Source organism: Morchella sextelata (genome assembly GCF_020137385.1).
Source record: "Morchella sextelata strain SCLS chromosome Unknown scls_9, whole genome shotgun sequence".
Taxonomy (NCBI): domain Eukaryota; kingdom Fungi; phylum Ascomycota; class Pezizomycetes; order Pezizales; family Morchellaceae; genus Morchella; species Morchella sextelata.
In genome coordinates, this window is record NW_025408624.1 from 217,748 (window position 1) to 239,861 (window position 22,114).

General features: G+C 46.5%; 2 protein-coding genes across 2 annotated transcripts; both read left to right on the forward strand.

Annotated features, from left to right (window-relative positions):
• Window positions 1-3,966: 3,966 nt before the first annotated feature.
• H6S33_012749 (uncharacterized protein) lies at window positions 3,967-5,217 on the forward strand (the record flags this gene model as incomplete). Its single annotated transcript, XM_044844482.1, has 1 exon — window positions 3,967-5,217. The coding sequence occupies one exon, from the start codon at window positions 3,967-3,969 to the stop codon at window positions 5,215-5,217; it is 1,251 nt and encodes a 416-aa protein (XP_044694458.1).
• A 12,078-nt stretch (window positions 5,218-17,295) lies between these two features.
• On the forward strand, window positions 17,296-20,470 carry H6S33_012750 (uncharacterized protein; the record flags this gene model as incomplete). The annotated part of the gene is made up of 9 exons (XM_044844493.1): window positions 17,296-17,483; window positions 17,595-17,687; window positions 17,778-18,117; window positions 18,188-18,964; window positions 19,016-19,115; window positions 19,160-19,551; window positions 19,613-19,987; window positions 20,059-20,302; window positions 20,361-20,470. 9 exons carry the CDS (start codon window positions 17,296-17,298, stop codon window positions 20,468-20,470), a joined length of 2,619 nt encoding a protein of 872 aa, XP_044694459.1.
• Between the last annotated feature and the right edge of the window lie 1,644 nt (window positions 20,471-22,114).

The following is a 22,114-nucleotide window of genomic DNA, read 5'->3' on the forward strand; positions in this document are numbered from 1 at the left end:
TAATGAAATTTCGAAAATGAGCAAGAATCCTAGTCGACGCCAAACCCAAAAGAAAACATTGAAGTCCCCGTCGACCAGTCGAATCAACGACACCCTACACGTGCGCCCCTCGTCGTCTTCTTGCGTCGCACACACAAACTGTGCGGTGAGTTTAAAACGCCGCCACTATGTAGTTGCCGCCATGCTCGCCTGGTAAAAAAAAAGTAACCCGTTACATAACCCTCCTCCCCCCCCCCCACCGCCAAAGCGCCACCAGAAGAAGAGACAGTTCCCCCCTTGCACCCCTAACCCAAAAATGTTAGGGTATGCGCGTCAACAGTTGCGACAGAAAATTGAACACCGCAAGTTATCCTGTATGTATCCCTGGCGATTAGCGACATCCCTCGTGGGATTAAGAAAAGAAAAGAAAACCTTTCGGACCTCAGGCCATCAGCGGAATCCAGCCATACAGAACCTTGTTTTTCGTCACTCCCACCGTACCGAGGACGACGTTACACATGTTGGAGGGGCGTGGACACGATCACGAACTTTGCGTTCTTACTTGACACTTGCACGACTTTACGGATCGACCCGAGTATCTCCGCTCAATCCTTCCCCCCGGTGCGCTCCGATCTTTTTTTTTTTTTCTCTCAAGTGGAGCTACATGCCGTGTTTGATGGAAGCTCTTTTTCCACTCTTCCAAGCAGGAAGCTAGACGTTGTAGAACAACGCTAGAACGCTAGAACACCTCAAGGAAGATGCCAACCACGGAAAAACTTGATCGCCGCCTCCAGCGCAATCGAACGACCAAAAAGATTTGGAAACACGCATGTAGGCGGCTATTCTAGTAAACCCGTCACTGGGTCTGGGAGGATTGAGGTAGAACAGTTAATCCGGGTGTTTCAGGTCATACGCTGTCACTCGCGTCAGTTGTAAGGTTTGACGAGATGGGGGTAAGCATACATACAGCAGTTGTACATGTACACCGTCCACAAACCACCACAACCAACTCCGGCGATCAGTGAAAATACCGGTGCTTTATTACACAAGTGATTAGTTCGCATCTGCCGCTAGTAATTTGGAGACTTTTCGTTTACCGATTTTACCATTCAAGTATCAATCACCAAACGTCACTCGGACCCACAACTGCCCAGACGGATGTCAGAAAGCCGACGTAGGATAGTTTCTCTCCGCATCAGCCAAGGGAAAAATATCATTGAAACTTCCAGTATTAACTTTCCATGACGTATCCTCCAGGTTTTCTACCGTCTACTCCGGGGGGGAGAAACCTCCAGAGTGTGGCAAGTGGCGTAATTCTGCAAAAAGGTTTCCGTCATTTCCCTTCCGGTATACAGTAACTGCATTGCGTTGCGCAAGTCCCACCCAGCGACCAGGTTACAGCTCAGTCAGCAGGGTGGTCATTATCTTCCTATCACACGTAATGATCATCGACTTGGCCGTTGTTGATCTCGGATGGTTAAAAAAGAAATAGAGTTTTAGATGATCTTGAGATCTCACTGCTGCCAGAAAAAGGGCCAGAAAGCAGTCATGTGGCGGTTATCTTTGTTTTGTACTTCAAATTGGAGAAGGTTTAAATCAAGGGGTGCTGACGACTACACACATTCGTTTGGTTTGATATCACCTCCATTCACAAGCAAAGAGTGGTGGGGAAAAACCTGGTTGCAAAAAACTTCATGCTGCGCTGAAGCAAAGGGGCGCGCACCAAGGAAAACCTGTACTTCACGATGTCGAGAAGTGCTGCTGCGTGTATGCATGCTGTTGATCCTTCCTGCGGAATGCCGCTGCACGGTTCGTCACTCGTGCGGAGGAACAGCACGAAAACGGTTTTTTTTGCCCGTTTTGGAACAAAAACTTGGCGAAGATCGATCTTGGCAGATGGTTTCTCCTATCGGAAAAGCAGAAGTGTCGCAAGGAACCTTCCCTCCTGTTTCAAATGTATGTAAGCTTCTAGAGTAGCTCCACAAGCTCATCCCCTCAGGCAAAAAACACAGGATGGTCGATGTCGATACCCACGCGTCCTCGCCATCGCCAGGACAATGTCAATGATGGTTACGCGTCCTAGCCAAGGAGATATATCGCAGCTGGAGAGCACGATTCGAGGATCTGATAATGGCGAGATACATACTACTTTTTGCCGCCGCCGCCGTCCTTGCTGTTGTTGGCTATCTGCGACTCCCAAGACTGAGTTCCAAAAGCTACATGGCCAGTCCATTTCCTCATCAACAGGCCGAGGTGCGTGTGTTTTCCCCAGCGTTTAGAGTTGCTTGTGGGGGGCAGATACCCCGACCTGAGGAACTCGAAAGGGAATGTCGGACCTTGAGTTCTTTTTCGTTTTTGATCACCGGAGAGTTTCCAGGGACTCGTGTCAGCAGAGGCGAATAACCTATCCCCGGTTGGACCAGCAGCCTTCGGGTGTGTGCAGGAAAGGGGGGGGGGGGGGGGGTATGTTTAGGAAACATTATTTTTCTAAAAGCTTCGACCCCTCCCCCTCCCCCCTCCCGCCGAGACCACCACAGAGATGTATGCAAGAGCCTTGTGGGGATCCGGGGGTCGATTGGATGACGCATCTTGCACCGTTTGGTTTATGTTTTATCTATGCTTCCGACTGGGGAAGCATAAAATTATGCTTTGATCTGTCAAGGAACGCCAATGTCATTTCTCCAGAGCTGAAAGGTCAAGAGTTGGAAAGCGAAAGGTTAAACAAGCCTCCAAGAGAGAAAGGAATCACGACACAACCCTAACCCTAATACTGCAAATGGCCGTTTCCATTTGATGGCCAAAGCCACGAGGTTTGTGGGGGTATTATGATCTCTTGGAAGCCTTTGTAGCATAAAGCACAAGGGGCCAGACCTTTGACGGACCTTTGGTAGACAATGAGCCAAAACACAAGATCTGGGTATGTCCAGTGCTGGCCCTCTGTAAACGGTGCACCGGTGTCCTGGTTGCCCGTGGCGTATTCTCCGGATGCCGCTGGACTCCCAACACTTTGTGATAGGTGAAATTGCATTTTCCGAAGCAAAAAAGACACACGTGACGTTGACGATGCTGTGGTGGGCTCGAGCAAGTATGGAAGTTGGGGGTAGTGGAAAACCTGATGAGGGAAATAAGATAGGTTGACGAGGAGGGAAGAGGGAATAAGGAAGAAAAGAAGGAAAGAAATTACAAATCAAGATCCGGGTGGGAATACGTACATCATATGTCCCGCGCATAGATGGCAAGTGTGTCTAAATATTAATATCGTCATGTGTTATCACTCGGAATACGCACCAGGGGGCGAATATTCCCTTCCGGCAGAATAGATGCGGGCGGACAGGAAGACGGCTGTATCTCGCCCCCTTTGGCATCACGAGCCATACCATATGGATATTCAAACGCGTAATGCCCGGATCTTAATTTTCGAGCTCATGAGAAGTCCTTCTTGACCAGTGTTATTGTTACAGTACAGTACAGACAGATGGTTCTCAACTACTCAAACCGTGCTGTTCTCCACGCACAGATCTAGGGCACACGCAGAGTTCCTGCCTACACCAACTCTCTCTCATTGCTTGCACAGAAACCGTCGATATCTCTCTGGGGATCACGTGCATGTGGGGGGATATTTCTTATTTCTTTACCCCACATGCTCCGTCTTGGCGTTTTAAGCCGCATTGAAGTAATTCCGTTCTCCCCTCGCCTCGCCCGATCGTTGATCCTTGACACCCGACCGCTCAGCTTCACGGCTGCTCACTCACGAACACTCACTCACTCACGAACACTCACGAACTCACGAACACTCACTCACTCACTCACTCACGACTCCTCACCTCACCTCACACACACACACACTCACACATCCACATCCACATCCACACCCCCCCCCACCCCCCCCCACCCACACCCCACCCACACCCCACGCTCACCCCACTCTCTGCAGCTTCACGAATACTCACAAACTCACCCCTCCCCCCCAATTGACCAGCGCCCATCATGACAGCTGCTGCTGCTGAAGATACTGCTGCTGCTGCTGCTGCTGCTGCTGCTGCTGCTGCTGCTGCTGCTGCTGCTGCCTCCGAGATCTCGTACATCGACTACGAGACCTTCCTCTCGCCCGCCTTCTCGCCCCACGCCTTCGCCTCCACGCTCATCACGTCCACCAACGACCCCTCCGACCCCACCGTCGACCTCACCACCCCGCTCTCCCGCGTCCTCTTCGACCTGCAAGAGATCGACACGCACATCCACACCCTCACCACCACCTCGTCCCTCCCCCTCCTCACCTACACCTCCCACTCGCACGCCGCCTCCACCACCCTCCTCGCCGCCATCACCGCGCAAACCGCCGCCCTCAACGCCGCCCACGCCCGCCTCTCGCACTCAATCCTCGCCCGCTCCGAGCCCGCCACCCAGCTCATCACCACCGTCACAAACCTGCACACCGCCACCTCCCTCCTCCGCGAACTCGGCCGCGCCCTCGTCCTCGCCCGCCAGCTCGAGATCCAGCTCTCCGAGTCCCCCCCGCCCATGATCCGCGCGTCCCACAGCGTCGTCGAGCTGCGCAAGCTCCTCGCCGCAAACGCCGCCCCCATGGCCGGCATCGACCTCGCCGCCGACCTCCACCGCCTCATCGTCGCCCCCGCCACCACCGCGCTCGTCGCCCGCTCGCGCGAGACGCTCGCCGGCTTCTCGCTGCTGCCCGCCGCGGCAGCGGCCGGCACGCCGTTCGCGCTCGACCCGGCCGTCGTGGCAGAGGGTCAGCGCCCGGCGGTGGCGGCAGCGCTGCAGACGCTGCAGCTGCTGCAGGGCGGGGCGGGGCTCGCGGGGACGCTGCAGGCGCTGCTCAACACGCAGGTGACGGCGTCGATTGCGCTGCTGACGCGCGCGCTGACGGCGCTGACGATGCTCGACCGGACGCTTGTCGAGGTTGCTGCGCGGTGCCGGACGCTCGTGGCCGTGGAGGAGATGCTGGCGGGGGTGGGGCTGGCCGCGGAGGTGCTTGCGGAGCTGGACACGGGGGCGCTGTCGACGTCGTTTTTCCGGAGTGTGGCGGCGGGGTGGGAGCCGAGGGTGAGGGAGGTTGTGGCGCGGGGGGGCACGAATGCGAGGATCTTGAGGACGGGGAGGGAGAAGCTGAGGGAGGGGGTGAGGGGCTGTGTGTTGAAGGGGTTGGGCGGCGAGGAGGGGAGGGGCGAGTTTGAGGTTGCGGTCATGGTGGGGGCTGTGGGGAGTCTGGGGAGGTGATGTGGGCGGTCTGGTTTGGGGGACGGGCTGGGGATACTTATGGGGGGGGTCCCTGTAATGTTTGTTTACATGTAATTAGAATTCATAGCGGGATTGCAGGTTCAACGTCAATCAAAATAGTTTACAAGTGCCCGATTCAAGTCACCCGAATTAAAGGGTAATGATAATTACTTTGGAAATGGTCTTTTCCAACTACTCGTGATTTCCATCTTAGAAACACCATGCCTGATCTCAAGCCTTGAAAAAAAAAAATGAGAAACGGCCCCGATTCCAAACTCCATGCTACTAAACCCACACACCCTTCTACAGAAACCACCCTCAAGCACCACCCATAACAAGACCGAGGGCGGGGGGGGGGGGGGGCATAAGGACATACATACATATCCACCTCGCACCCTCCATTCCATGCTCACTCCCGGCCCTCGAGCCACGAGTTACCAAGCGGTGAAGAGTGGAACAACTGGCGGAAACGGGACACCATATACCGTGTAGTGTGGTCCAATGCACAAGGACGATCGAGAGTCCTTGTGTCCTTGCCTCGAGGCGGCTGGTCTGCGCGCGGGGGCGAGGTTTATCGAGGATGCGGACAGTCTCGAGGAAAACAATGTATATTATACAGAGCCATAGGAGTGGCATCTCTCAAGTCTAAAGACGGGTACCATATAACGGTTAATGTTGTTATGATTATATAGACCAAGTACTAGTCGACTATTCGGAGTGTGGGAAATTGGCCCACCTCGAGGCCAGGTAAGGACAATTGCATGTATGTACAAGAGTTTCCAAGGGCGAGGCACGGTTCGAAATCTCGCCCCGAGCGTCGTTGTGGACCACTAGCTAGCTGGGGACACGGGGTGGGAGACATCATTGGGAATAAAACATGTATGGGTCATCAAGCTAGATGGAATTAAATTCGGATCGAGGGAAGCTATTCATGGCCGGTGCAAAGCCCAGGCCTAGTATATCTGTAGAGCTGTACATTGCATGGGCCGCAGAATGGAATTGAAAGACTGGAGGAGATCAGAGACAACTCGAATTGTATTAACATAGGTATTTACATTTTTTTTTATTTTTCTTTATTTTTCTTTATTTCCCAAGAGGATGAGGGGACGAGGTAAAGAGAGAGAGGGAGGAGGATGAAGTTCCATAGTCAGAAGGCTGCATGTACTTATAATTAATGGCAGACAAAAACGAATCTTAGGTTATCGAGTGAGTCATGTGCACTCACTCGGCATTTGCCTCCGAGCATGGGATTGTGTCTGGTGTGCCGAATGATACGTATCCAGGTTGGTGAATCTTCTATCGCGAGTTTCTTGGTTGAATTGCTGGCTGCTTCCCTCCGATTCTGATACGAAGCATTTATAATACCACTGCAAAACATCCGTTGATTATCGTGTTGGTAACAAAATAGGCTTCCAGGGGCCGGGGAACTTTGGCGCTTGCCCAATTTAACAATCAATCAACTAATTCTCAGTTTAGTCCAGGCTTTAGACTCATATCCTCGCTAGCCTGTACCTGGCTAACTTATAGGCTCGTCCTTGTAGGTGGCGGTACTACTCTAGTTGAAGCAGCGGAGTCATCAATTCGATGCGATTCCTAGTTTGTACCGTCGGACAGGTCGAGATTACTAGATCGGCTGCTAAATTCTGGCTAAATGGTTCGCTGGTCAGTCCAGTGAGAGAAGAGTTCATCCAATAGACCTGGCAAAGTTTTAGCACTCATGTGCACAACCACATTGTAAATTGAAGGGTGGTGGTGAAGCATCGGATCTATCAATGCCCATCTACGGGGATGTCAGCCAGATACTACATAGACATGTCGAAACATAAGTGGGAATATCAACGACTGCAGAGGGAAATATATGATGTAGGTTCATGTAAAAATTTAGCAGTGAGGAATTGCGTGGATTGAGGGAATGCGCACCTGCGATATTCATGCTCAGTCCTTCAAAAAAGAGATGGGTATTGATAATGGTACCAGACCTAACAGCATAGACTAAACCACTGAGTAGACTTGGAAACTAGGGAGTAATAAAATCGCGACCGATCTGGGAATCTCACTGAATCGACGGCCCCGCTGGTTCGATTAGAGCAGTGCCGTTCTGTGAAAAGTGCTGTTGCGGATGACAAAAACATGTTTTGCCAGTACACGGTCGGGTGAAACTTGATAGATATGTACCTAGAAGTAACTAGATGGCCCGGTTTGAATGTGCTCTGGCTTGTGGTGGAAATATTGAATGTTGTGGAGAGGGTAAGGAAGTAGGTCGCGCTGTAGATAGTATTTCGACCCACTGCAATCCTTCGAGGAGCTGGAGTACCGCAAGGACTTCAGGCTTTTGATTCCAGTATTCTGCCGTGGAAGAGGGTAGTGTAGTGAGTGTCAGAAAGGATAGGTAAGAAAGTAAAAAAATAAAAAATAAAAATAAAAAATAAAAATAAGAAATAAAAATAAAAAAATAAGAGGAAGAAGGGGGAGTCACGTAGTTATCCCATAAACCGTCAAGACAATGCCGGCACGGTGTACTCCGTGATGTATCGATACATACTCTAAGACATGGCAAGCCCAAATCTCCTATCTGATCTTACACTGTGGCCTTTCATTGAGGAGGGGGTGTCAACATCGACGGTGAGTGGCCATGGGACACTTGTGATCTTAGAACTCAGCTGCAGATTTTAATTCTGCGGATTCCCCTAAATGTTCATGATCAGTTACTCAGAATCCCGCCTGTGCCCAGGCTAGCTACATGGAAATTTCAAATCCATTGCCGGGGCTTACAATGTCAGTGTGGTCCACGAGGGGTTGCATGGAGAGTGCCTAGGTCGCTTTTTTGACCTCTCGAGAAAACTCGATGTCGATAAAGCGATAAAGGTAGGCTTGGGAAAGTAAAATTTAAAAGGTGGTATGAGTGTGGTCCACGAGGACGCTCGAGGCGAGGTTTGGGGGTTACCTCGAGGTGCCTTGTCCTCGTTGACCTCTGCCCTTGTCTGTCCTCGAGGTCCGGCACTGTTGTCCTCGCGGTACCTCGAGGTACCTCGAGGACGATAAGGAAATGACCCGGTAAACCAAAAAAGTGATATTTCTCAAAATAAAAGGTATCCCCTAGACGGATGACACGGTCAAATTCGCAGCTTGCCTCTTTGGGTTGATATTAGCCCTGTTTAGTAATTATCACTGGGTTTGATTGGCTCTCTGGCTATTGTTATTCTGAAAAGAAAAGAAAGTTACCCAATGAGGTACGTGCACGGACCAAGCTGCGAATTTGACCATGTCATCCGTCTAAGGGATACTTTGCTCATGGCCTCATCCGATTAGGGCATATTAAATGTGTGTTATAGCTAAGAATTGGAAGTCCTCGAGGCAAGGACAGATATTGTCCGGCCTCGAGATTCCTTGCATGTCATCGAGGACATGTCCTCGAGGCAAGGACACAAGGACGCCCATCCTCGTGGACCACACTGGGTAATATTTATTTGTAATAAAAATTATGCTCTATCGGTGACCTCGTCTCAATTGTGTAGGTACATATATTAAATGTGTATCACAGCCAAGAGGTCTTTGAAAGTCCGGCCTCGAGGTAAGGACAGATATGTGGTGTCATCGGGGCTTCTTGTCCTTTTCTATCCCTGTCCTTGTATGTCCTCGAGGTTAGGACACAAAGACGCTCGTTCTCGTGGACCTACCAGCGTCACGTGAAGAAGTCGAAACTCGGCCGCGTGGGTAGCTCAGCCTTAATTAGATGTGTATTTAATTTTTTCCCGAAACCTGTGCCAAGCCCCCGAAATCCCTGACATCCTGGACCAGGAGGTCAGCCCAGGCCTTAATCATGTTATGTACCTACATGTAGCTACAATATAGGGAGTACAATACCAAAAATGGGGCAGGGATTAGTATGGTAGTGCTACGGTAGTCTTGCTACAATGCGGTATTTTCGGGACTGCTGCATCATTTCGGCATTTCAAGGAGTATATTTTTCATAGAATGCCGTAGCAATACCATAGCAATACCGTAGCACTACCACAGCAATATAGACACATTTTAGCGTTGTGACCAGCACCAGGTCCAGCGCGCCAGCACCATGTCCAGTGTGCCAGCACCAGGTCTAGCGTGCCAGTACGCCAGGTCCATGACCAGGACCACACCTACATGTAGGCTCGTCGACACTATGTTACAAGACTAGACCACACCTATACGACTTCATCATTATCATCATCATCATCATCACCAACATGAGCGTATCATAATCGAATAGTAGACGCAACTTCTAATTAAAATGATGTGTATATGTATGCCTAAGAGCCCAAAATTTATTTTTCAAAAGTATATCCCAATTGTTTAAACCCCATCCTAGGATGATAAGAATTGATGGATCGGTGGATGAAACAATATCTGGTGATCTTTGATTCTGAAATGCTTCATCACCAAATATGATATTCCAGGGTTAGGGGAATGGCATTGTCCTAAATACCACAAGAATGCCGTATTTTAGGAAATGCGGAAGTACTAGGGCAGTATAAATATACCACCCACACTGCGGAATCCAGGGAATATATAGATTATATAATACAGTATTGATACGGCATTGATAGAGCATTTGCTGCAAGGCGGCTTTACTCGCTCGACAACCGGAGTGCTACCCGATTTTATGGGATGGCGTAGTACTACCGTACTAACCCCCACCCGTTTTTTGGTACTGTATATACATGCATACAAGTGCCAATAATACTTCATAACTACATACAGCTTGAATTAGAGTCTATATGCTAACGTTCAATTTTTGACAATTGATAAGTAAATCACCGAAAAAAGGCCGTACGCGTATGATGGGGGGGATTCAGAGGGTAAAACAGTTCCTCACGCTTACGTACACTACTAGCTAGTACTTGTGTATTGTATGTACTTGCTAGTACTCAGTCGTTGATATGATGTAAACTACGGTAATGCCTAGACAACATATTTGATACCCCCTAAGCGTGCCGCATAGTCTGATGGCGACTCTACTCTCCAAAATCAAAAATTTAAGGATGCTTCTTTGGAGAGTGGCGAATTTTCTTCCCTGCTAATGCTAAATACGTGTATTGAGATATCGAACTACTGTTGTGATAGATAGTCTCACCTCGTGCGAATTTTACATCACAACTTCTATATCTGGCTAGATAAGATCGACTGCCTAAGGGAAATGAGTCAATGACCAGTTTTACCGCTTAAGTAACTGCACGAAGTTGCGCACTTAAACCGCCAAACTATAACAAGTTTCGAAGACTTGACATTATCTCCAAGGCTCCCCTAGTTACATTACATACGCCACTATATAATCGCAGCAATAGAGCGTATTTACTAACCGTCAATTCTGACAATTGACACTTCGCCACTCTCCAAAGCGATATCCGCAAGTGTCAATTTTGGATGGGTTTTCTTGCCAGGCTGTGAAATGCGTCAAAAGGATACAAAATGCAGCCTACGCATTTCATATCCCGTCAGCGTATATCACAGATAGTGTGAGGAATTATCAGATCTTCAGAGTTATCCCAATCACACCTTCCTTGTGTCACTAGCTCTCTGTGGAGGGGAAGTGTCAATTTTGCCCTTTGCAACCGTCAATTTTAAAGTGTTAATTATCAAAAATGACACTTAGTAAATACGCTCTAATAGAGAGTATTTGACAACTGTCAATTTCAAGAATTTACGAATTAGAGCATTTTAGTCCCCATATTTCTACCATAATTCGGCCATATTTCTGCTGCAGAAGCCACGTGCGCCACACCATTTTACGTGGAAAAAATGTGGATTACAGGGATGGACTAAAATGCTCTATTGTGGGCTCTAAAATGGCAACCGGGGCTGTCAATTTTTGAATTTCAGTGGGGAAGTGTGCTGTGAGATATACCAGGAAGGTCACAAATACCCAGTTTTCGCACTACGGCAATTAGCATCACGAGTATACGTAGCGTGACATGACAAACTGTTTGATTTTCAGGTTTATTTTGTCAAACCGTTAACCAGATCGATTTGGCCACTGAGGGGAACTGTCTATTTTGCCTCCCGCAACTGTCAAATTTGAAGTGTCAACAGTCGAAATTGACGGTTGGCAAATACAGACTCTCTAATCATATCATGTCATTGTAAGTTTTATTTACTATTGGGTCGTGTTCCTGCGGCCAGCAGCAGTCGGGGCCTAGTTATTCCAGATTCGAGCAGCTGCAGTCATTCTGTCCGTATTTTCTGTTCGCAACTAATCAGCTGATTCTACTTTCGTACTGATCGCGCGTATTTCGGCCTGAAAATATAGCATGTTGTAAGGCAAAGAGTGCGGGTTCCACGCCGGTACGTGTAATTCCTAGCTATAGATATGTTTCATAGACCAAATATCCCGGTTATCGGGTCGGTATGTTGGATCCGGATGGGTTTATTCATTGATCCGTGTACTATCTCTATACACAGCGGCAGATACCTGTATCACGATGAGTTCTTGTTCACAGTTTCGTGAGTTTGCCGAGTAAGGATGTCGACCTCGTTTTTGTTTTTAATATATGTTCGTGTTACGTGTGCCAAAGTGAATAGGTCTTAAGTGCAGCATTTCAAAAAATCCTGAAACCACCGATCAGACTTGATTATCGTGCCCTTTTCTTTTGGGCAAAGGTTTTCACTGTGTATCGGACGTCTTCAATTGATAATGATTTGTTGATTGTATTAATGACGCCCGACAACTGACATACAGGCCTACTTAATTGCTCGCCGCTGTATTAATATGTGATGTCGACACGACGAATCGCTATATACGTTATGCACATAATATCGATTTACTCAGGTGCATACTAGGCCTAGGCCTGCCATTGGTGTATGTAGCTATCCGTCGGCAGGCCAGATTGAAATGCCTGAATGTATTCAGTATAGATCTTCGTCATATATATCTCCAGCATCATCTGATAACAGAGGGTTTTAGCTGCGTGGTTTGGACAGAAACTCGAGCGGTTAGATGCATGTTGCAACCATTAGGAAGTGCAGAAGTTTCTGTCCAAATGCTTGAGTTCGTGTCCAAATTGTGTAGCTAAAGCCCTCTAATTACGTGAGAGAATATCTGTTAGCAACGTTCAACAAAGCATATATGCTTGATATGACTAGAAGCTAGCATTGCAATCAGGCCTGAAGGCTGAAGGGTGAACTCCGTTAGCACTGATCAACTAGAAATGCAACATCGATATGTACGTACGTGGTGCTGTTCAGTTTCAATATCTCACGTCTCCATCCACCGAACCACTCCAGAGTTATTTTCCAGCACAGAAAAACCTCTCTCTTCGACTTGATTATTAGATTGGCAAATTCCCGACGGTCTTCGCACCCCAAAGGTGTTTCGTCAATGAATCTGACTAGAGATATCGTGAGCTAGAACCACTTAAACTACTATATGAACACACATTATGGGCCATGCAATTGTAATTGACGCCTACAATTGCGTTATCACTCAAGTTTAGCCAGTAAATCTGCAAGTATCGAGACCGGTGGTGATAATGAGATCGAGCACATCAGGCAACCTATACAATTGTGGTAATGCAAGTAGTTATTTTGCACTTCGTCACACCATCTGCTATCAAAGTTTCTTCACATGTGTTCGTGAGACGTTAATCTCTTCAGACGCCAAGACAACTATATCTGCCGCCGCGGGCAGATCTCACTGAGAACCCTGCGCCGGCCATTTGGTAAGGTTCCCGTGGCAAATTTCATTACGGCACGGGCCGCAACTTGGCCGATTCGATTCCCCAATCGCTTGTTTTGGTACAACCTATTTCAATGTTCCCCGGTTCTAGAATTATCGATAAGCTGGGCAGGCTATTGTATGTACTACATCTGAACTTCAATTTATCATGTGACTCGCTATTGGTGAGAATTAGAAAGTTCCGCACTTAGCCATGCCATATAACCTCTGAGACTTCTAGTAACTCGATCCGACACTCGAAATCCGACCGCTATAGCCGCCTATGAGTACGTATGTAGTTATCGGTAAATGGCATTTCCGCTTGAATATAATCACATATGGAAGTCCCATTCACCCCGTGATTCTCGTCTGTTGTATAGAGGGTACGATAATTTTCATTTATATATATATATGAACCGAGAAGGCAGTGCAGATGCATGGTCATGAGCCATAGTCCGTCACAAGTGTTACGTTTCGGCATAACAAGCAAATAAGAGAACAGTTGCGGGGTCGTGCACGATTGCTGGGTGCTATATCTGCCTTTCTAGATTTCTTATTACTATCGATATCGACGTCAACGTCTCACAACACGCACCCCGCGAAAACCGCAACGCTCGGGGTCGAAGAAAACTATCTCGATCCTGTTACCATATTGAAAACCGGGGCTGGATTTGGGATGTATACGTGTACGTATACACCAGGGTTTACTGAAGTAATTGCGTAACCAAGACGCACTGAGATTTTGTCCAGAACCATTTTCTGACGACTCTCCGAGGTTGATGTATGGTCATTCGTAGGCCGCGGGGTTGTGATTAAATATACGCAGGTTAGTTTTATTGAGAATATGGATGCATCAATGATCACTCGGCCTGTATTTTTCATGCTGGCAGAGCGTGAGGCTGGTGCCACAAAAGAACTCCAAGAAATATTAGATGGATGCCTTATCATCTGGAGGTGAGGGCTGCACATGCAATGCTACATTAATTTCCGCCTATGCCTAAATATAGCCAATGAAAGTGGTTTTCTGAGGCACAAGAACAAACAACTGCACCAGAAAAATCTCGATCTTCGGAAACTCTCATTGAATTCGTAGATACGGAGTGATACGGATGCTACGAAATTTGAATTAGTAATGCTAGTACAATATTATCTAAACAATACCAAAAGCAAGTGATAAAGAGTTGAAGCTTTATCACATGAACCGCTAGACTGAATTAAAACCAGTGAAACCTAACGCGATACTTATGGAAATCTTGAAAATAAAAACTCTCAGCATGTGAGTAGGCTAGATTATATCGTTCTGCGTCATAATTTGTCTAAGCATATCTGGGGCTCGAGATCTTAGAGACAGTAGGCCGATAGGACATAAATTACTGACGGGAATTTGGAAGATTATAAATTAAAACTGGTATTGATACCCTTGATATAAGTCTATAAGAATTGTTTAGTATAGGTCGTGACGTATTGTAAATATTGAGGGAACGAATCAGATGTAACAGAATGGACGGATACGGAAAAATTAGAGACTTAGAAATAGCCGTCAAAGGTAGGATATACTCAAGCCCGACGTGTGGGGGACCGGATCTGGCCCGGTACCATGATTATCACAGTTTTTTTTGCCTATTGGTTTTCGACGGTCCGTCAACGATTGCAATAGCCTAACACACTATGAGCTTTGAATTAATTAGATGGTGAGTCACTATCTACCCAGTCCACGGTAATGACCACGGGAGAGACATATATGTACCCAGATCGAACACAGCAGCTACAGTCGGTTGGTCGATGCAAAATCTGCCGGGTCGAGATCCTTTGATGCCTTCAAATTTATCAGAGATATAGTCGCGCGTTAATTAAGTCCTGAGAAATTTTGTGAGGTCGTTGCTACCAAGAATTCTCAGGGCTTAATTAATGCGTGCTAATTGATGTAATATATTTGTATCGCCTGGTGGGCCGAAACATGCTCAGAATCTGGTGTTCTGCAGCCTTGGCAAATTTGGGCCAAAGGTTACTGTTTGTGGGAGTTTCTTGTTGAAATCTCAACTGTATTATTACCCTGTACGGCAAGCAAGCACCGGGTTTGTACAGTGTGCAGAGCACCAGATTCTGAGCATGTTTCGGCCCACCAGGCGATATTGTCTTTGTAATACCATCTTTCGGATAATGGCCCAGTAAAGCTTTGTGTCTTCACCAGTTCGACCGTAAAGTATTCTTTTTTGAGTCACGATCTATTATAGTAGCCAGTCTAGATTGTTTCCTCCGGCATAGAGATTAGGAAGGAAGTACGTGGGTACTTTACGCCTGTGACATCTCGATATCCGGATAGGATATTTTCTAGACAATCAAAGGCTAGGATAGCCTTCCAATATTTGTTTCTCCAGTTTAATCTAGTTTTCATAACAGTTTAGTATTCCGAAACTTAACTGATCGTGGTGGGTGTTGTAAGAACTTTAGAAAACGGAGCAACAGTCCTGACCTTAGATACTAAAGAGACCGCCTGAGAAACGCTTTCAAGGGAATCTGCTTAATGACTTGGGGCCTAAGCGTTTAAGAATGGACCAAGACGGAGTTTTGTGGTCAAAAACCCCGCTGCAGATAGAAATTCGTTTGAGAAAATGAATTGTGTTTGGCACGCCATTTTTCGCGTGTAGAAAACAACATTGTCAGATTTTTCAAATTAGCGACTTTGACTTACATTCACCCCCTAAACCACCCATAAGTTTCGTTAGAGTATTCCTCCATTTACGACCCGCTGGCGGGGGTATGTATAGCGGGGCGGGGTTTACTATGATCCGCCCCAAAACTAGTCTTCACTAATTTCCCTTAGAGTTAGTCGTGAGGATAGACAAAGGGATGCTTCCCCAATACATGTCTAATAATGTTGGGGATGAGCTAGACCTCGTCTCATCATATTTATCACCTGTAGCTAGACTTAAAATGTGTAGGAAGGATTTTTTTCTTTTGGTCGGTTGCAACCTTTGTTTTTCTCTTCAATATCACAACGTGGGTCTTAACGGTTTTTTGCTGTTGATAATGGTTCTACAGTGTCCGGTAGAATTATTGCGAAAGTCAGAACTAAAAGGGTGGGTTTCTTGGCCCGTGCTCACTGCAAAAATTCCTTTGAGGGCCAATGGGACTATCGGGTCACGGAAAACCCACTTTCGCATTAATTCTACCACAATCTGTAGTATAGTTGGGACCCGTGACCTGGCTACCTGGGTTTCCACTCGTTTCTCCTCCTAGAATCAGACTTGACTACTCGTAGTTTTTTGACGTTTCCGGACGCGACCACTATTGCATGCCATACAAAAGATAGCCTTGGCGGGTTTTTTCTGTGTATGCAATAGCAGTTGCGTCCGGAAACGCTGTGAAATTGCGAGTAGGTGACTTGTATGCAATCGATTCGATTGTACCGGCCGGGCTGAAGTGACACTGGCTTAACCATAGCTACATGTAATTAGATATCTGACCGGTAAAGGAAATGCATGGCCTCGCCGGTCCGTATTAAGGTAAAGTTTACCGAGCGGGTAGTTTTTTTCGGGAAAGAGCTAGAGCGGGGGAACCAATGCTTAAGCTCATTAAATGTTGATTTGTAGTTGGAATCACTTCAACCCATGTAACTGCAAATCCACGTCATAAGCTGCAATTAGGTGATCGTGGATGGGGATGTCGAAGTGAAAGTGGGGGAAGTGATGTTGACTTTGATCTCGCGAATACCGATTGCTGGGTTGTAATTGTTGACCTAGGCACTGCTGTCGACTCTGATCTGAGGATCTGAGGTACTCTATCAATGAAGTGCATTGGTCACACTCGATCTCCAAAAGCTCGAATTCCGAGTTCTTGGCAGCGGTGAGGGCAATGGTGCCGCGCTGAACGCTATCACTCGTTAAATTAAGCCAATACAACTCTCTAGCGTGCTATAGAAAACTCAGTGAGAGAATTATTACAGTTACAGCGTTCAGCACAGTACAATTGCCCTCACCACTGCCAAGGACTCTCAAAATTTGGAAACCGGGCCTGGCAAATATATTAATATACACTCTAATTTTTCCGTCCTACAGAGTGTGAGGACTACAGTCGTTCACCGTCACTCGATGAATTAACGCGAAACTAATAATGGCAAGCAAGTATGGTAATAAACCATCCAAAGCTATTATTGATTTCTATTGGTTCAGATCTCCAGCTTGTTCGTTAACAAAGGGTATTCGTTGAGTAACTGTATACTAGCCTGTTCGTATTAAGGAACGGTTCAGGGCTTGCTGAATCAGTCTGCCGGCATGACAGCGCTAGCCCCTTCTTTGTACAACTGGACCACCGGTAACCAAAGTGGAAATACCCTGGCGACAACTTTACAACAAGAAATCTCTGTCACCCGATAGGAAAGATAAGACAATATGGATATTCCACCTTCCGAATCTTCAGACGAGCAGGCCGACAGCGTCTGGGTGCATTCATCTGATGACATGGGCCCCGTCAGCTGGCCAGCAGATCTCCTATGGCCGCCGTCAAACAACTATTCAAACCTCCGGAATTCTACCGAACGTCCTTCAGTGCCTTTTGCTGCTTCTAACATGAGAACTTGGTAAGGACAGGAAAATTGTGTTCTTAGGCGATTGTCTTCTTGCCACCCCATAGCTAGCTAGCTTTTAGCACATAGCCCATAGCCCACTTCGACTGACGTCGAGAGCACTAGGATCAGTCCATCATCGATCACAGTACCAGTGTTACACTGTTATTATCCCCCTTTACTCGCTCCAGTTCCCTCGGAAGAAGTTCTTGAACAAACGTAATACTATTTTGACTGAGGAATCTTGAATTTCCTCTCTGTACTGAATTGTTATTATCCCCTGCTGCGCCGATTTCTGATTATTTCCAGTTGGGCCAGGGTCATACAGTCGCACGAACGGCATACCGTTTCTGACTTGACAGAGGACATGACTACCCCTGGATTCAATTTTCGCCTATATAATACTACAGGCCCTAATGAGCTACCCGCGGAACCACCTATGAAGGTCCCTGGCTTCTCTGAATACATCACCCAAAGTCACGGAAACGACCAAAATCAATTTTTTAATTCAGAGCTACAGGAACCAGCGAGGGTAACATATGTGATACCAGGCGCAGACGAGATGACTTCGCACAATATGCGTATGGAAACGCACCAAAATTCATTGTCCTCAGAACCATACGGACATTTTGAAGAGAACGGTCTCCAGGTTCATTACCAGTCAACATTGTGGAGTAGAGATTCTCCCACCAGCTAATTCAGTGTTTTATTTTATCAAGTCAATTTCTACTCGAGCAACCCGTACTATGGAGTCAACCTCACCGGTATTACCCAATCCTCCTCGCCGGCCGCTACGTTCGAATTCGGCAAATATGACCCAGCTTCTCCACGAGGAGCCAGGTGGTAGATCTATGGCGCCGCTAATAACATCCTATTATCCTACGTCACTTGTGGACTCACCCAGCTCTTCAATTTGTGCGGTAAATTCCGCCTATAGCCACCAAATTGAACCGGACAGTCGTGACGTGGATGAATACAGACAAGGTCAAACCAGCCCTGAAAGTCCCTCGAGAATGTCTCATGATACCACTGGATCATCGTCATTTCCCTCCCCTGGGATATCTCCAAGTCACCTGCAACGTGCATCATCCACAGGCGGCTTGCGTTTCAACGCGGTTCAATCATTCCGAGGGTATGATCAACAATACTGGGGGCCTCCAAGACCTCATATTATTACCCGTTGGTCTCATACTGAGCCCCCATCACCCGCCGAAGATAATGCAACGACGATGAACCATGAGAAAAATAGAAGGTCATCTCTTAAAACCTGTGAGCTCGAAGAGGCAGGGCTTGATTTCCCCGGCTGCTATGTACTGGTTCCTACCACGGAAGATTCTACAGCTTCCTCTGAGACTGCGATTGTAGAAGGGCCCGAGCCAGGGTTAATATCTACGAAAAAGAATTTTAGAAGGCCAATGGTGGAATCTGAGAGACAGGCCATCAAGTTAAACAGAAAGTTCGGGGTTTGTCTTCGTTGCAAGATGTTCAAGGAAAGGGTATGACATTCTCAATCGAAAATGCCTTGAAATCCTTCTTACAATTCCTAGTGTAGGGGAGGTTTTCCTTGTGAACGCTGTCGGTCCTTGAGATTTTGGAAGAACATATGTGTTACAGCGCAGTTTACGGACAAGTCAATTTTCACCAGAGGTAATTAATTCTTGGGTGTAAAACTTCTTTGCTGACTTTTGAAGGGCTTTACAAATCGCGGGTATCGTTTATGTTGGAGAATGTTCGAGAATGGCTTCCTGCTGATTACCGCCATCAGGAAGTTATAGAGGTAGGTATTGGATACTCACACAGGCTTTCCATAACTCTGCAAAAGTTTGATCCTATAGATGCATCGCTCCTGGAGCATATTCTATGGAGAGAAATCAGGAAAACCGACTTTGCTCGGATACCTTCCTCAGCGTATGGGATAATTGCAATTGAAGATATCTCATCGCGGCTTGAGGTATATTTTGACAGTCACATCGGTGACCTTGTTATGGAAGCCCAGCGGAATGTAGGGACAACTTCCCACTCTGAAATATATGCGCAGACTCTATTAGCCGCACATCAATACGCGATCGATAACCCGGAAAAAGTGAGTTTCTACCTAATTATGAATAAATTTCATATGATCATGTACTGAGGTATTATACAAGGGCTTACTTGTACGAAAAGCCTTGCGCATCTGGGCTGCACAAATCGTTTTCTTCAAAGGTGTCTGGAGGATTGAAGGCACAAATACTGCTGGCATGCCGACGATCACTGACCGAAAGTCAACGCTCTTCGGGATGACCCCCCTACCCCGCTTAGCTAATCAACAGCTTGACGCTAAAGTAGAAAGCTGGATTGCGGATCTTGAGCGAGATGTACTTTCAGAGCTACAACACAAAATATTCCGTCGTAACTCCGCCGATTGGTTTGGAATATATCTCACCTTATTCGTAACATTGTGTAGCCTGGAAAGAGATACTTGGGGTCTTCAAACGTGGGCTTTCGATGCCGATAACTTACTTCAACGTGTAAACAACCTTGTAAGTAACCTGGTTGTTCATGTTGCTTAATTTACTATCCTATCGCGGATCCGTGCTAAAACCAATTTCAGGGTTTAAGTAGACCAGATGAAGTACGGAGAGCCTGGACATGGCCACTCCAGGAGACGCCGAGGGTGTTGATCGAGAAAAACCTGCATCTCGCGGAAACGCTTACCGCTCATTTTCGATCCGTTACTAAAGGATGGGTCCCTTTCACCCTTGACTGGCACAGTGACCCTGTCATCGCATTGTCGGGAGGAGAACATGTAGCCGTGGATTATATGAGATCTGTCTGCCAATGGATTAAAGACGGAGGTAAGAATATACGGATACTCCAACGTATTGTGGCTAAAATTACTAATTGGAATTATAGAACCCATCTTACGCGCCAGGGCTTCTGCAGAATATAGCAAGGATTTTTTTGATAGTTTAAATCTCATGTATTGTTCCAAGCTCATGATTTCTGACCGCGAGGATTCTTGACGCTTTGAGCCAGGATTGGATTGATTTATATTTTCGCATTTTGGCCTATCTTTCTCATTTGCTGGTTTTTTTTCTTGATTTCATTCAAAAGCCATTTAGGAATATCTTGTTTTGAAATTGCATATCCTTGGGTCAACGAAAGAGCAAACGAAGAACTTCGAGTATAGTATTATTTTTGGAAGTTTACAGATCTAATAATTGATGAGATGAGGAATTATCTACAATCTCGATTATCATAAGGATATATGAAAATGGGAATTTGTTTATCCCATTAAACAATCACTGCCTAAGCTGAGATACACAGATCGAGTACGTATGCTTATAAAGAGATTTGATTGTAGTCAAGAAAATTCGAAGGAAATCAATTAACCATCAATTAACTTGTGGTGGGTTGCATGATTAACGGCGCTAGTATTAGGAAATGTGAATAGCCGCGTAATCAATAGTATGTAGTATAGCTTACTGCCTAGCGCTACTAAAGGTGACTTAAATTCGTTAGTCAAGAAATGATCACAGTACAGATATATAAGACGATATATAGGATGTAACCAGTCACTTCACCAGCTACTAAATTCCCTGCAGCATGTTGCAGGTTGCAGGACTCGGCTCGCGGCGTAGATTTGATAAAGGTTGCGCTCGACCAAGAATATCTAATAATTAACGGTCCTCATAGCTGTACGGACGGCGGATTTAGTACACGAAAAAGCTTGGCCTGAATTCTGGTTGGCTGGAGCATTTAGTAAAAGTCTGTATTTTCCGCGAGGCCTCGAGGTCATTGTAAGATTTAGTTCAAGCCAAGAATACCTTCTTTGGTTTAAAGGTACGTATCTTAAAAAAGGTATAGCGACAAAGCCAGAGCATACTAAACCGGTACTAAATTACTCCTTCCAACACAGTGCCCTCACAGCATAAACTAGGCGGGCCAACTCTATTGGCTGCTAAACCTTCCGTACAAGGCCGTCCGTACAGCTATGAGGACCGTTAATATTATATAAGCATATTAATAGTCACAAACCACCTAGACAGGGCTGACAGTAACCGACCAAATAAACATGGGGAATCTACTAAACCAATCTAGGAAGATGGTTCCCATGGTGTGGTAGTTGGGATCGAGATTGTGGCAAACAGCATCTTGATCTACTTTTGATACTTAATTGTCCAGGTATCTAGAGTATGGCGGCGTTAGTTAAACAAATGGGTATGAGTCATATCAATTCTCGAGAATGCATGTATAGGTGTGTCAACTTAAATTATAATTGAAAGAGGTAGTTTAGGGCGTTTTTGGATTCACATTGCATTCGTAATCATAAGCTGATGCCTCACGAACGAGGTCCCGTTACATCATTGGTAGTAGATTGCAAGTTGATTTGACGCCCTAGAGATTCATGGTTGCAACACGAATCCACATTACTCAAGGTTTATTGCCTCTCGAGCTTAAACAACCACCTAGCTAGTCTAGTATCAAAAGTCATGCCATATTGGCCATAAAACAAGAAATCACCACATACCACACCGTCACATCTTATTCTATCATTCCCAACACAGCAAAAGTTCTACGGTACTATGTGGTGACAGCGTTACAATTCTCCCTGTTTCAGATCAGGGTCCCCTATATCAATTGATCAATATAATCGATGCTGGTTG